This window comes from Brachypodium distachyon, chromosome 3, assembly GCF_000005505.3.
Source record: "Brachypodium distachyon strain Bd21 chromosome 3, Brachypodium_distachyon_v3.0, whole genome shotgun sequence".
Classification (NCBI taxonomy): Eukaryota; Viridiplantae; Streptophyta; class Magnoliopsida; order Poales; family Poaceae; genus Brachypodium; species Brachypodium distachyon.
In genome coordinates, this window is record NC_016133.3 from 22,445,538 (window position 1) to 22,461,100 (window position 15,563).

Genomic DNA, 15,563 nt, shown 5'->3' on the forward strand with positions numbered 1-15,563 from the left:
AGTGGCGTGCGGCGACCAGTGGCCGGACGCGATGTGTGGGCGGCGCACAGGCGTACCTAGCGGCAAGTGGGAGCAGACGGCGCGCGGGAGGGGACGGGCGGGATGAATCGGGACGGGAAGAGGAGGAGTTTGCACTCTGGGTGGATGGAGAGAATAGTCAGATGAAGAGCGAGAAATTGGGAGAAGAGAATTGAGAAATAAAGTACAGAGTAGGAGTAATAGGAGAGCAGGGCAAGGAGAAATATAAAAATAACACATGCGAAAAAAGAAAGAGACCAGAGTATAGCCCACAAAAATAAACATATCATAATCGCTATATACATATGTGCTCATGAAACACATCAACATTTAATTTGACGTTTTGATAGAATTTTCCGTTGTTCCGTAGCAACGCACGGGTTCTTTGCTAGTTTAATATATTGGTATAGATTGGCGGTGATGGTATGGTCGCCGTACGTCCTCCGCCCTTTCCGCCTGACCCTCTCGCACGTCCCCGTACGTAAATATTACATCTTGTGCCACCGCTTCCAATTGTTTCTTCTTTCTTGAGAGAATTCCATATTTGCCACTGAGAATTTACCCATATGCCCAAATGCCACTGAGAATTTCTCTGTTCCAAATATGCCCCGTGCAAAATTTATACCCCGTGCAAAATTTGAGTGGCATATTTGGAACAGGGAAATTCTTAGTGGCATTTGTGCATACGGACAAATTCTCAATGGCAAATATGGAATTCTCTCTTTCTTCTTCCCGTCCCTCTCTCTCCCTCAATGAACGCAGGTGCCGCCTCCTCCTCCAATCCCTCGAGGCCTCGATCGATCGAACGCAGGCGCCTCCTGCCCCAATCCCACGCATTCGCCATGCTCCTGCCCCGACTCCCAACATGCGTGCTTCCAAGCTCCATCACCGTCGCCGCGGCCGCAGAGCACGCCGCCTCGGACATGGACACTTCGTCGACTGGCCACGCCCGCGTCAGCAATGGTGACAGGGATGATGGAGATGGGTACGGCGAATCATCGTGCGAAATGGGGGGCGAGAGCCCCGGTCTGTGCGATGGGGGCGAAAAGTATGGCGGCTGTGGCCACGGACAGAACCGGGGAGGGCACGCTGGTGGCGTCCCTGACGAAGCTCTGCAAGGCGCTCTCGTTCTGCACGGAGCTACTTCCCGACGGAGGCGGCGGTGCTAGCGCTGGTGCGGCTGGCCGGCGCGGAGGAGGTAGCAAGGTGGCTAGCCCCGACGAGATGCTGCTCTCTCTTCACGCCATCACGCATCTCTTCGATGCCATGCCACGCGCAGCTGACGCCGGTGTCCGCCATGGCTTGCTCCCCATACTCTGCTCCCGGCTCCTCGTGATTGAGTACCTTGACGTGGCTGAGCAAGTAACATGACAGCTCTGACAAACACGAATCAGACGATCACACTAATCTGACGTGTCTTATGTGATCATGCTTGTGGATGAGCAGTGCTTGCAAGCGTTTGAGAAGATATCACGGAGGCAGCCGACACCGTGCTTGCAGGCAGACATGATTACTGCCCTGCTGGCATACATTGACTTCTTCTCTGCAAATATTCAGGTTAGAGTTGCAGCATTTCCATCTTTTGTGACCCCCCTCCAGATTGCTGTGTAATCTACTGCAGTCTGAGAACAAGATGGTATTGTTGGTCACCAGTTCAACTGAGCTTATCGTAAGCATGTATGTAGTGCTCTGCTAATGTTTCAGGTCATATAACATTGCACGTACTAGAAAAAGTTGCAACTTGCTTGATAAGCATTGTAGACTGAGTAGTTCAGATCTTCTTGACCGGCTCTGCCACCAGGGTGTGGTAGCAGAGAAGGTTCTTCCTTTTATCAACACCAACGGGCTGTATGCCTCTCCTGGGCCTTCTATGCGGCCCTGATTTTTTTTATCGATGGAGTTGATTGTTGTTTGTTCTCATTTACAGAATTTGATTGGTCTTCTCGCTAAGCTAGCCTGTATAAAGTTCACTTGTGGCTGTGACGTCTCTCTTTTAATTGAATAATGGCAGCACCGTCGGGGGGATTTTGGTCACTTTCAGATCTCTCACATGGGATGCTATATCTTTTTTTTAACGGGATGGGATGCTATATCTGTCATCAAAAAACCAAAATAATCAGGTTGCTTGTTTACAACAATTTAGGATCAGAGGGAGTAGCTTCTTTATTTCCAGACATTTTTTTCTATCATTTTGTATCAGGTGGTCCATAACCTAGATACAAATACATATCAAGCCTTGTGAAAACCAAAATAACCATGTTGTTTTTATCAAACCATGCAGAATAGCATCATTACTCCATGACCATTTTATATAACGGTTTTGAATTGGCATACTTGGCTTAATGTTCCATTGACCGGTTGACAATCGGGTGTATATTTTATTTGGTTGCTCCGTTGCAACGCACGGGCATTTCAGCTAGCTCAGATAGTGATTGTCTTAAAAGGGTTTTGAATCTAGCCAAAAGCCCCGTACAGCTATTCACAAAAAGATCTCACTCGACAATCCCCAACTATAGAGCTCCCTTATCACAAGCATTGGCGGAGCTAGCCAGCTCAAACAGCTTGGGCAAGTTCTTCATGCAGCCCTTCCAGTCAGTACTTGCCCAAAAAACAGTCCTGAATAATGTTAGTGTATTGCCCAGGGTGGCCGGGCGGTGGCTCCGCCACTGTTCACAAGGCTTCTAACGAAGTTTTTCTTTTCTGGAATACGTCGAGAACGACGTATCTTCGCTTATAGATATAAAAAGATCTGCCTAGGGGCAGAGAGAGTGTGGATTACAAAGTTATCCCATGTCTCTCCACGTTACACCTTCCGCTGAACCTAGGACGTTACAGAAAATTGTGTCGCCGTTGAAGAGTTTCGCGTCCTTCCAGTTTCTCCATTCCGCCTTCATCTCTGCTAACAAAGAAGAAAATCTTGGGCGTTTGCGTTCAAACACTATGTTATTGCGGTGTTTCCACAGCGACCAGCAGACCAAGCTGATAGCAGTCGCCGGGTCCCTCTTCTCCTTGCCCCTGATCTGGAATTTCGACCACCATGTAGCCAGCTTGGCACCAGCTTCTGGCACCCATTGTTCTTTGCCCCAGAACACAAAAAACTCATACCATATTGCTCTCGAGAAGGAGCAGCCAAGCAGGAGATGATCGATCGTTTCTGGCATTTGATTGCAGAGTGGGCAAGCTGCCGGGTGGTCCAATCCCCTTCTCTCTAACCTGTCCGCTGTCCAACATCTTTCTCTAGAAGCCAGCCAAAGGAAGATCTTACATTTGGTAGGAGCTTTTGATTTCCAGATCAAGTCATGACCGATCATGCGTTCTCGGCCACCAAAAAACGCTTCATATGCAGTCTTTGGAGAAAATTTGCCAGCGGCAGTCCAGGACCAGATGAACGAGTCTTCGCCGGGACGTAACTCGGTGTTAGCCACTATCTCCCAGAGACATAGGAACTCGTCCCAGTGAACAGCAACCTTCGAGAGATTCAAGGATCTGACCCATCTGAAGTTGAATTTTGCATCCTCCACTGACATCGAGTGACCTCGCCTGGGGGATGCAGCGAAGATGTTGGGCGCCAGATCTTTGAGATGTGAAGAAAAGAACCAAGGGTCTGTCCAGAAAGCAGTGTTACGCCCATCCTGAACGAAGGCAGACGTCGCCGCTTCGAAAATGTCTGGCTTGTTGATGGATGTGAAGCGCCAGATCGTGCCAAGGTCTGCTGGTGTCCGTGCGTTGGAGCCACTTCCATTTGGTTTGAAGAGCCACATTGAGCATCCTTAGATTAGGGATACCCAGCCCTCCGAAGCGCTTGGGAGTACAAACTTTGCTCCAAGCGACGAGGCAGTGACCACCGCGGACATCCTTCCGCCCCTTCCACAGAAAACCCCTGCAGATCTTCATGATGCTCGTCAGAACTTTGATTGGTAGATCGAGGGAGAGCATGGCGTAGACCGGGATAGCGCAAAGAGTGGATTTCACCAGTGTAAGCCGCCCTCCTAGAGAAAGCATCGGAGCCCGCCAACTGAGCAACTTCGATCCCACCTTGTCCACCAGCACATGAAGTTGAGCGGCCGTCGGTTTGCGAAGGTGGAGCAGGAGCCCAAGATAAGTGCAAGGAAAGCCCTCATCCTTGCAGAGGATGCTCTCAAGAAGATCAATTTGTTGTTCAGACCAATGAATAGCACGAGCCGAGGATTTGGCCAAGTTCACCCGTAGACCAGAAGCTTCTCCAAAGTCGGAAAGAAGAGCAGCACAGGCTGAGAGATCTCGGGCAGTAGGGGAAATGAAGGTGACTATGTCATCGGCGAAAATAGATGTGCGGAGCCGGAGGCCACAATCCGAGAGAAGACCCACTTCTGTGGTTTTCTCGAACAAGGAGTTGAAGGTGTCCATAGCAATGACAAACAACATGGCCGAGAGGGGGTCTCCTTGTCGAAGACCCCGTAGATGCGGAATGGAGGACCCGGGAACTCCATTGATCAAAATCTTCGTTGAAGCGGAGCCCAACAAACCACTTATCCAAGCTACCCACCTTCTACTGAAGCCTCTCTGGATGAGGACATCGAGTAGGAAAGCCCACTGCAAGGAATCAAAAGCTTTGGTGATATCCAGTTTAAGTAGGACCGAGGCGATTTTAGAACGGTTTAGCAGCCTGGCTGAGTTTTGCACCAGTGCAAAATTATCGTGAAGGCAACGCCATTTGATGAACGCGCTCTGATAGTTATCCACCAAAGAAGGCAAACGAGAGGCCAGACGATTTGCAAGAACTTTGGCGACGAACTTGCTAACAGCATGATTCAAGTTTATGAGCCTAAAATCCTTTATAGCCTCGGCATCTGGTTTCTTGGGAAGCAAGCAAAGAAGCGCTTTGTTGACCGCATCGAAGCCACTGAAGCGCATCAGGTAGAATTGGTCGAAGCAGGCCACGAGATCGTCCTTGATGATGGTCCAGCAAGAGAAGAAGTTGCACGTGAAACCATCAGGCCCGGGACTTTTGTCGAAAGGAGAAGATTTAATGGTGCTGAGAATCTCCTCTTCCGAGAAAGGAATTTCAAGAATCGAGAGGTCCTCGGGACCAATATTAAGGAAGTCCAGATTGAGAGCAAAATCCCTGTCCTTGGCCGATCCGATGATCTCCTGGAAGTATGCCTCGGCCACGCGAGCCTTGTCATCGTGCTCGGTGTGGTAGACTCCCCCATCCTTGAGTTTGGTGATGAAGTTTTTCCTCGTTCTATGGTTGGCTGCAAGGTGAAAAAAACACGTATTGGTGTCTCCCTCAGAGAGCCAAAGCATACGTGAACGTTGGCGAGCAATCGTTCTCTGAAGGGAGGAAAGGCCAAGAAGTTTCTTCTTGCGAGTACGTCTAAGAGCTCGCTCCTTGGAAGAAAGCTGACAGGAGTCCATCGCCACGTCTAATCTGAGGATGAGCTCATTGCAGAGAATAATTTGCAATTTAATGTTGCCCATCCTTTTGTCGCTCCAACTGCGGAGAGCCTTTGCACAAGCCCTCAATTTATTATCAAAGTTTTTGAAAGAATTAGCCACCTCTCGACAGTTGTCCCAAGCCTCCTGGACAACCTGGAAGAAACCTTCAACTTTAGGCCAATGAGCTTCAAAATGAAAGCGACGACCGCGACGGAAGTCGGCATTGATCTCGAGGAAAAGAGGAACATGGTCAGAAACAGCGGTTGAGAGAGCCAAGAGGAATGCGCTAGGCCGGGCAGCTTCCCAGTCCACCATGGAATAGACGCGATCGAGCTTCTCAAGGGTCGGCGCCTCTCTTTCATTAGACCACGTGTATCTTCATCCCGAAAGATATAGCTCTTTTAAATCCAGATCGGAAAGCAACCGTCTAAATCTAGACATGGAGGCGCGATGAAGCCTAGCACTGTTTTTGTCCGAGGCATTGGCAAGGGAATTAAAACCACCCAGCATGGCCCATGGACCTGCATGTAGGTTGCGAATGTGTCTAAGTTCCTGGAGGAACAGGGGCGTGTCTGCTTCCTTATGAGGTCCATACACGCCAGTCAGCCACCAGTGCCCTTCGGGCTCAACCACCAGAGCCGTGATAGAAAAAACGGCGAAATGAGCATTGGAAAGAACAACTAGAGAAGGATCCCACGCGAGCAGAATGCCTCCTCTGGTTCCCGACGCAGGAAAATAGACAAAATCGAAAATGTTCCTGCCCAAACACTAAGTTACAATCAATTGATCGATGCACTGTAATTTGGTTTCCTGAAAGAAAACGATCGCAGGACCGCAGCGCGCTTGGCCAGAGAGTTGAGACCGCGCACATTCCACACCAAGATCTTAGTGTTCTGCGACATCGGCAAGGACACCAGTCAACTGACAGGAGACCGCAATTAGGCGGTCTCCTCCGTCGGCGGCGGATCATCCATCAGGGGAAGAACGTCGGCGTCCCAACCGAAAAGCGCTAGGATAGCAGCGATGTGATCCTGGGAGAGAGGTTGCTTGAAGATGTTCAAATACGCCTGAAGGGTGTGGGAACCGGAAAACAAACTCCCAGACCCCACGTAACACTAGCCCAGGAATGCTAATGTACATGCGAAATGTATCTCATTGCACGACAGTTCAAAAGTTAATATAAAGTTTGAATAGTAAAATGCCCTTCGGCTTACATAAAGCAATGTCTTGGGGGCATAATTATTACAAGTCTGAATTAGCAGCGGAAAACATAAACGACGTGTGGTGCCTCCATCTCAGCCACAGGCAGTCGATGTAGCACACGAGGCCTCACTCCTCAAGTTCACCGTAGTAGTCACCGTCAACATCTTCCTCTTCATAGTACTCTGTACAACAAACCATCGCCATGAGTACATTACGTACTCAGCGTGCCCCCTCTGGGAACCTTGAATAACTATATGTGGCTTCAAAGGAAGGCTATATGGTTCCTCTGCGTAAAAGCAATTTTATTTGAAATACAACTATACTTTTGATGAAGGCGGTTTTGATAACACAAGTTTTATCTTAAAAGCATTATCCATCCACGTGAGGGTCCTCGACCACTCACCCAAAACCTTAGTCCCAGCAAGAAGTTAGACAGGGAGATAGGAAGGGAAAGAAGACAGGTCCCGTATGCCAAGAAAGAATCATGTGTCGTCCATGACCGTGGACACGGCTATTCGAATAGTTTTACACTCTGCAGAGGTTGTGCGTTGTACCCACATGACACGATCTCGCATTGGGCCTAACCAGCAGCTAACTGGTGAATACACTCACAATAGTGTACCGACTTCGAGTTCGTGACAAGGTCTTTCAAAAAAACATACTTAATGTGACATGCCCACTAGGTTTCAACACGGAAGGACATCGCTTGTCGATTCACAGTCCGGGCCCCCCTTTTGTGCCGAAGGTTCCCTATCTCAGGCGACACCCCATGAGCGGTACGGCTATGACCACACTAAGCATGAACTCCATACTAAACCAAGCCAGAGCCTATATAGCATGTGGTCGCATGGTTATCACAATCTTCAGGTTCAAGACTTTTTAGGCCTCATTCGCTACGGGCAGCGAATTGCTCCCACACAGGCTAGCAATTGCTCCTTCAACCAATGATCCAGCTGCCGCCCGCACCAGTTGTATGGTAAGTTTCACCCGGAGTAGGTAGAGAGAGTAGAAGTGAAACGACCGCCCTCGTATACGGGTTCGATCTCTGTGCTTTAGTGCTAGTCCCTGGATCGACTCACTAGCACACACAGTTTCAAGATGTAATATCATAGAACAAAGGTCTCAATATTACAACGAATCATCCAGAATTTAAAAGGTACTTACAACTCGCATAACCTCACGGGTTAGCTGGAAATAAAACAACTGTTTAGCAGCGGAAAGCGAAAGATACAAGGGCACATCAACACCACGGTGAGAGCATGTTGGAATATAGGCCCGTAACCCAAACAAGCAGAACGTACATCTTACTCGTCATCGGAGCTTCCTGCATCATTAAACGATGCAGCCACTAGGGTCAATACATTGAATGTATTGGCAAGATTCACTAGGAGTTATATCAGAACCTACCAAGTATATGCATAATGTGGTAAAGTGGGGTACAAGGCTATTTGAATAAAAGCTTAGTTATTGAATCCTATCTTTTAATCAAATAGAATTTTATCACTATTGGACACGGGGTAGACACACCCATGCTCCTATTATCCTAGAGCACATTGAAGTAGATTCTTCAAGTGCTCCTACCCTGTTCAACCATCCATTTTATTTAAGAAGTTAGAATGAGTGAGACTTTCCTTACAGCTCCACATCTAGTTGCTCAAATTGTCCGTTGCCGGGGACACGGCTAAGTACTTAGTTTTGACGCTCTCGAGAGTTTGTACACATTCCCCACAAGAAACCGACGTGTTAATCCCTTGCTGTCCTCAAGGTAGAGTAGCAAGGGCATCGATTACGAGATTTTCAGAGGTAATTCCCTAAACCACGAGAGAATCACGCTCCCCCTACACGGCTACCTCAGTACAATTCCTCGGGTCTAGGTTCATACAACTTACTCTTGTCTCTCCAGAGCCCATATAGCATTGTGGTTGTACTAGAAGCTTCTAAATAGGAAACTAGTCCAGTCTCGGTTACCCCAGGTGGCATTCCACATTTGCAATGTAGGCGCTCCCCGAATCCACGGGAGAGACGTCCATGGACGATCCATTCCTGAATCCACAGGAACTCGACTCAAAGGGACCCATAGAAATGGACCTGACGCCGGTAATCCTCAAAATCTTCAAACAGCCCACCCAAGACGGTTCATTGAATTATTTGTTTTGTCTTACTTTTAACAAAACATTTCATATCGCCAAAGGCATAACAATATCATAATGTAGTTATTTCCCCCACGATACTACCATAGCCTAGCATTCAACTACAATCGATGGCAATTCGGTAGCAAGGTAATGGCGAGGGTAAACTATACTACCTGGGATTTATAGCTAGCATAGAAGTACGAGTAATATTCCTGATGCATCTAATAAAACATCTAGTGCATAGTAAAAATATTTAGGAGAATGATCAAAGTGAACTTGCCTTGTCCAAGGTTGTGGTAGTTCTCGCACTCTTCGCAACAACAATGATTACACTCCACACAATCTAAAATAAAATAAACATACACTCAATAAACACAACATTCAATACAAAAGCCATGCCACGATGATGCACGCAAGGGTTACTTCTAACGTACAAAGTTTCGTTTCTGTTTTGAAAAGTTTTTCAAAAGATTTAGACAGATTATACAACAACAAGTGGTAATTAATATGCATGATACATGAATAGGGTTTAAAACAAGATATTGTGCGGCTTTTGCAACATAGAGCAATATTTAACTTGTATGCCATGATTATACACAAAATAATTTCTTTTCTAGTCCTCATGGACAGAGAACAAGTTTAAGTAATTTTATAGCAAGCTAACATGCTCAAAACTATTTTGAAACAATTCATTTGAAATTTAAACCATATTCAACCATTCTGTAAATAGCTACTGTCTAAATTGTTCAAAACTGAAATTAAACAGTGCCAAAATATTCTACAAGTTGTGACGATTCCAGAAAGGTGCGGATCATAATTTTTGGACAAATGGTTTGACAGATATGAGGCTTTGAAGTTACAGGGGCTTTTCTGCAAAATTTACATTAACCAAATCGGCCGGAAAAAAAAAGAGAAAAAAAACAAAAAGGAAAACGCTTCGCCACGTGGCAGCAATGGATTGGCCCGAGGCTCGGGTTCCGGCCGGCGGCGGCGCGAGGTCAGGCGGCGGCGCACGGGCGCGGGCTCGGGCGGCTAGAGCGCGAGCGGGTTGCGCGGGCGGCGAACGGCGCGGGGCGGCTCGGCGGCGCGGAGCGCGCGGGCAGGCGGGCGGAGCGCGGCGGCGGGCGGCGCAGGCGGCCGGAGGCGGGGAAGAAGACGAGCGGAGCGCAGGCGGCGCTCCAAAAGCAAATCGGACCACGTCACTACGTGCGCAACGAAGAGGGGAAGAGGCTTAGGGGGTCAGCACGGGCGGAGACTCACCGGAACGGCGGCGAGACGCGGAAAACGGCGGCGGCAGAGAGTAACTCCGGCGAGAAATTAATCTCTAACCGAAGCGAAATTGGGCGAGCGGTTTGGGGAAGTGGAGGAGAAAAGCGAGGGCTTCGGGGTGACGCGCAGGGATTTGGAGGAAACGGCCCGTGCGCGGAGAAATCGGAGGTGGAGTCGTGGGCAGTTCGCGGGGCGTGCGTGGCCGGATTTCTCGGACGGAGGTTGAAGAAGACGCGGGGCCCACCGGTCAGTGGGAGCGGGCGGCTCGGCTAGCTGAGCCGATCGGTCCGGTCCGGTTCGGTCCTGTTCGGCCGGTTCGGCCCAGTTCGGCCGGTTTTCTTCGTTTTTTTCCTTTTCTTTTATCTATTTTCTGTTTTTGAACCTCAAAATTGATTCGAAGCTCCAAATCACTCCAAATAAAATGCAACAAAATTTGTAAAATCATATTTTCATATGATCTAACTTCTGGAACAAGAATTTCCTCAAAATAAAATATTTAAAAATACATTTGCCTATAAAATGGCTTTTAGGGCCCTTAGGCTATCGAAACAAATATTTTTTTTTCAAAATACTTTCAAAAGCCAAAATATGAGATAGCTCTATATATGCACTAGATCCCTTTTTATCGCAATACCCTCATGGGTTAAAATGCAAATACTCAAAAGCAAGATCAAGGTCCAAAATCAAATAAAGGCATCTTTGCAAAAGAGTTTTCTGGGCAAATTTTATAGTTTTCAAGGTGATCAAATGTAAAGGTGACATGATGCTTACAAGAAGGGGATTCCAAGAAGAGTTTTGAAAATTGGGATGTTACAAGAAGGGGATTCCAAGATGAGGGACTACGCCCAGCTCGGCAAGCTCAACAACTTTCAGCAATAGTATCATCGATCCGAAGATCACTTAGAATCCTTGGAGACTTTCTAGTGAATAATATGAGCATGGCTAAGCATTTCTACTCTACAAGATTACTATATAAAACTACTCCAGGTATCAAAGGAATGGCGACAAGCAGATCATGGCAAAGTGTTCAATCGACACACTAGCTACAGGAATAAAATAGCATGCATGTTTATAAAACAATAAAATAACTAACTAATGCCCATTTGAAAACATAGGATAAATATGATCAAAGAGAGGGGGGGGGGGGCATGCCTTCGTTGTCGGGGTACTGTTCTTCTCCTTCCTGGCCCTGGTTGTGGTCGATCCCATCACTCCCTAATCGTCGTAAAAAATAAAGTGCCACCAAATAAATAAACGAATCCAATAAAAGAATCCGAAAGAAGAATCCGAGAGAAAACGGGATCAACACTTGAACCGGCTTAGAAAGGATAGGGTTGTACACGGAGTGTGTGTGTCTCCGAGTCGTGGAATAGTAAAAGAGTGTGGAACTAGGAAATCCTTACTGCTGGCCTCCTAATGTCCTTAACCATAGTATCATGATATCCTCCCATATAACCTTATTAAGTAAAGTAGTATGGTCTAATTTATTTTAGGCACTCAAGAATCAAGCAAACATGAACATAAAGTAAGGAAAAGAGAACAGGGCAGCTACTGTTATAAGCATGTAAAGCATCCAAGAAATAAACACTAGCTACTTTCTAAGCTAAGCAGGATGCCAACAGTATGCAAAATTTAATAATTGACTCACAGCTCTAAGCATAGAAGAACAGATTTCTCCAATATACTTTAAAACAGCAAAATGATAATTCTGAAGCTATACACACAGATATGCATTTCTAGCACCAGCAGGTATACAATAGTATCTATATGGCAAACTGGACAAGCATGCAACTAAAAAGACAAATGAAATATCACTACTACTAAACCAAGCATGCCATGTCAGTACAGTACTTCTACTCAAAGTGGCAGCAAGTTAATTAAGCTAGCAAACTGCAGTGGCAAGGAAGATTGTACAGGATGTAAGCTCAGCTGCAAGCATGAACACTCTACTAGGAAAAGGCATACAACAGGCTGCTATACACAAGCAAAGAACAATACATTTCACTGAATTATTAGCACCAGATCACATACAACGTGCTTACTGTACTAGTCACTGAAAACCTTATGCGTGCTAAACAGCAACAGTGCAGAAACCATTATATTTAACAGCTGGAACTTGACTTCACAAGCACACTCATTCTACTTGCAGATTTAGAGATAAAAGCAGTGCAGCAACTAATACTTATGCATGCTAGATAAACCATTGCAGCAGCTTTGTTATACACCAGAAGACAATATACCTACAACCGAATTAAACCTCAACATGGCATTTGCTGCAGATTTCAGAAAACTGAAACTGTACAAGCACTGGAGTGTATTCAGAAACAACAACACACAGAAAACTAAAACTCTACTGTCACCGGAACAGATTCAGAACAGCAGCCTATAACTCACAGGATTGGAAGGCAAAATTCATACAAAGCAGCAGGGATTCATGGTGACTAAAACAATTAAACCTGCAAGCATCTAATCTTCATATGTGCTACTGAAACAGAACACTAGCATGCTGAAAATTGACAGTTAAGCATCCAACAATTAAACAATTCTGAGCTTCATGGCAAACAATTACAGAATATGCACTGAAATAAAGGATATCATGCTAGCTGCCACTACTGAAACAGGAAGACTAAAGATCCCCTGACTAGAACATGAGCTATTCTCCAACAGCGCTAAATAAACTGAATAATTTTGCCACTGCACAAACCTGCAGATTCAACTACCAATAATCTTGGTGAACAAAACAACTATTTGCACAAGGCCCCAAGTGTCTCTATAATCCATTTTCGTCAGGCTAGAAACTAAACCTTCTAAACCCAACCTAGTGGCTGACTATAGAAGAAGGGAGTTCAGGTGCATGTACTCGCCGGAGAAAGGACTGCTGTGGTGTGGGCTGATGGTAAAATGGAATCAGAGCATGGCTGCGAGGGAGGGAAATGGCGGTGGTTACCTGGCTGGCGGCGGACGGAAGGACCGGCGCCGATTATGCCCCGAGTTGTGGCCGGGCCTGCCTGTAGCGGGAATGGGGAAACGAAAGGATCTGCTGCTCAAGGAGAGGGGGGATTCAAAGGGGCAGCCAGGATATGGAAATGGAGAGAGTAATGGGAGAAACGGCAGGGGAAGGGGAAGAGGAACAGCCATGGTTTCTTGCATTGATTTGGACAGCAGTAACTGTGTTACGAGGAGGAAGAAGGGACTCAGTCGCTGCAGCCTTGGCCACGTACTGGAAGAGAAAAAAAATGAAATGGCAAGGCCCAGGAAAGAGGAAAAGAAAAGAAAGAGAGATGGGCTAGAGAAATCAGCCCATCAAGCAAAAATTGGCCTTTTAATCTCATAAATCATAGAATTAAATCGATGCAAAACTGCATCCAAACCGAGAGCAAACAATCTGAGAAAAGGAATTTTATTGTAACTCAAGTTAAAGATATGAATCCAACGAACATTCTTCCAATGCCAAAAGTCAAGGATATTAAGGAATTGTATTTCCACCTTTTTCTTATGCTAAATTAATTCCAAACACATTTGAAATTAATTTTTTTTTGAGAACCCCAACCAAGATACTTTATTGATATTGAGTATGCTGTAACATCCTTGGCTTATGAAAAAGAGAAAAAAAATGACTGAAAAGTCAAAATGTTACAAAGGGCCTCGTCTCCGAAACGATCACCTTCAATGCCGAGTTTGGAGATGAGGATTTTCTGCTGCCGCTTGATGGAAGCGCCTGGCCTTTGCCGCAGGGCGATGCGCTGACTGCGACGCAATGGGCTTCCGCTGCCCTTGCGAGCACGGACCACTTTAGGAAGAGGAAGAATTCTGGAAGTCTTCGCTCGGAGCTGTGCTCTAAAAGATTCCACCGTGGGGGAGACTTGGGGGGAGGGACGTGATGGCGTGAACGGCTCAGCCATCGCCGAGAGGGAGCTTGCGCCCGGAGAGATGCTAACGCAGAACATGTCCATCTCTGGGCCCGAAAAGGAGGGCTGCGCCGCGACGATGGGGGAACAAGCGGACGCTGGCGTCCCGAAGCCGTCGGCCAGCCCAAAGTCTGAGTTGAGAGGGGACTGGGCCGCTCGCCTCTGGTAGACCACCAACGGCCCGCTGACCGGCCCAGTAACGGCTGAGACAAAAGAAGAGGGGGACGAGCACAACTGGGAAAGCATAGCCTCCTACCTCATCGGGTCCACGGAATCTCCCGACCGTTCTGGCGCCTCGCCGAGAGACGGCAAAACGTAAAGCAGCGGAGGATCGGCACTTTGGACCGACAGACTGACCTCGGGATCAGGCAAGACCATATCTTTGGGCGTCAGCGAGGGCCCCGCCGAAACCGAAAAAGGGACCCTCTCTCGGGGAGGGACGGGCGACGGCGGACACGACGGCGAACCCACACCGCCCCGAGCAACGAGGGGCCCCCTCCGCGAGAAGAAGAAGGCCAGGGACCTTGGAGCGAGTCGTCGTCCACGACTCCCCTACGGCAGGCAAACGAGCGGCTCCGGGGCTTCCGTCTGGACGGACCACTGCCGGGATCCATGTTGACATCGTTGCTATCGCCGAGGAAGAGTCGCCTCGGCCCGTAGAACGATCGGTCCACTCATCCTGATCCTCCACCCGGAGAACGTGAATGAACACCGGATAGTCTAGGATCTGCACCTCCTCTGGGATGAGATCCTCGGGAGACAGACAAAGGGCAGGGTCCACCTCCGGGTCCATCGGAGGGAGGGGCTCAGGGACACCCAGAACCTTCTCCTTGGCGAACAGACCAGGGTCGTCTGTCCAAGCAATGACCGAGAATCAACCGAGATCTTCCTTCCTGGCCGTCTCAGTGCCAAGGCGCTCGATCCAGCAGGCAGGGCCGAGGATAGCGGTCGCCGTGGAACGATCCCAAGCATGGGGCGGGATACCGTCCATCTCCAGGTGCACGCGAAAGCGGAGGTGGCGGAGCTTGGCCTATAACTGCCTGTTCCAGACCCTGAACCGCAGGGAGAAACTGCAGCCCTCCAGCGGAGCTGCGGCGAGAAGAGCATCGCGCGCAGCACGGGAATCGAGGATGCAGAGGAATTCTGCAGGCCAAAACGGCCGGAGGGAGAAGTGATCTGCCACTGCCGGGCAGAGCCGACTGATCACTCCTCTGACCTCCGATGCCGGGACGCGCCTTCTCTCGCCAGACAGGGAGACCACCAAACTCCAGCGAAGACCATCTTCCGCGTCTTGGACCGCCGGGGAACGCGGGATAATCACGCGCTCGACCGGAGGACGAACCGAGAAAACCGCCTGGGGAGCCAAGGCTGGGGCTTGAGGAGGCGGGAGTGGGGGGCGACAAGGCGAGGGGGCGACGACGGGACAGGAGCAGGACAGGGCGCCGCGCGAGCCGGAACGGGACGAACCGACGGGGGGAAGTGAAAGAAGAAACACTTTTGTCACTTATATGTAAATACTTGAACTTTATGGTATTAAAGCAAAATGATTATGTTGATCAAGTATCAATTTGTTTTCCTAAAAGATCGACAGCTTTTGTCCTTAAAGATCTCTGGG

At 48.1% G+C, this 15,563-nt stretch overlaps 1 protein-coding gene across 2 annotated transcripts; it reads right to left on the reverse strand.

Annotated features, from left to right (window-relative positions):
- Positions 1-6,602: 6,602 nt before the first annotated feature.
- Positions 6,603-15,540, reverse strand: LOC106866542. Of its 2 annotated transcripts, XM_024460752.1 has the most exons (4): positions 13,705-15,540; positions 11,193-11,255; positions 9,052-9,114; positions 6,603-6,821 (listed from the first exon to the last, which is right to left on the reverse strand). In XM_024460752.1, the coding sequence occupies exons 1-4, from the start codon at positions 14,192-14,194 to the stop codon at positions 6,766-6,768; spliced, it is 672 nt and encodes a 223-aa protein (XP_024316520.1). In that variant the 5' UTR covers positions 14,195-15,540; the 3' UTR covers positions 6,603-6,765. The 2 variants fall into 2 exon arrangements, with proteins under 2 accessions (XP_024316520.1, XP_014756626.1); XM_014901140.2 differs by lacking the exon at positions 9,052-9,114.
- Positions 15,541-15,563: the final 23 nt, after the last annotated feature.

Bases quoted from the DNA above. Each gene is read 5' to 3' on its own strand.
- LOC106866542 (XM_024460752.1), bottom strand. From the start codon at position 14,194: ATGCTTTCCCAGTTGTGCTCGTCCCCCTCTTCTTTTGTCTCAGCCGTT. The intron at 11,256-13,704 runs GTGATCGTTTCG...TACGACGATTAG, and splicing joins CTCCAAACTCGGCATTGAAG to GGAGTGATGGGATCGACCAC. The intron at 9,115-11,192 runs GCATGCCCCCCC...ATTTTATTTTAG, and splicing joins ACAGTACCCCGACAACGAAG to ATTGTGTGGAGTGTAATCAT.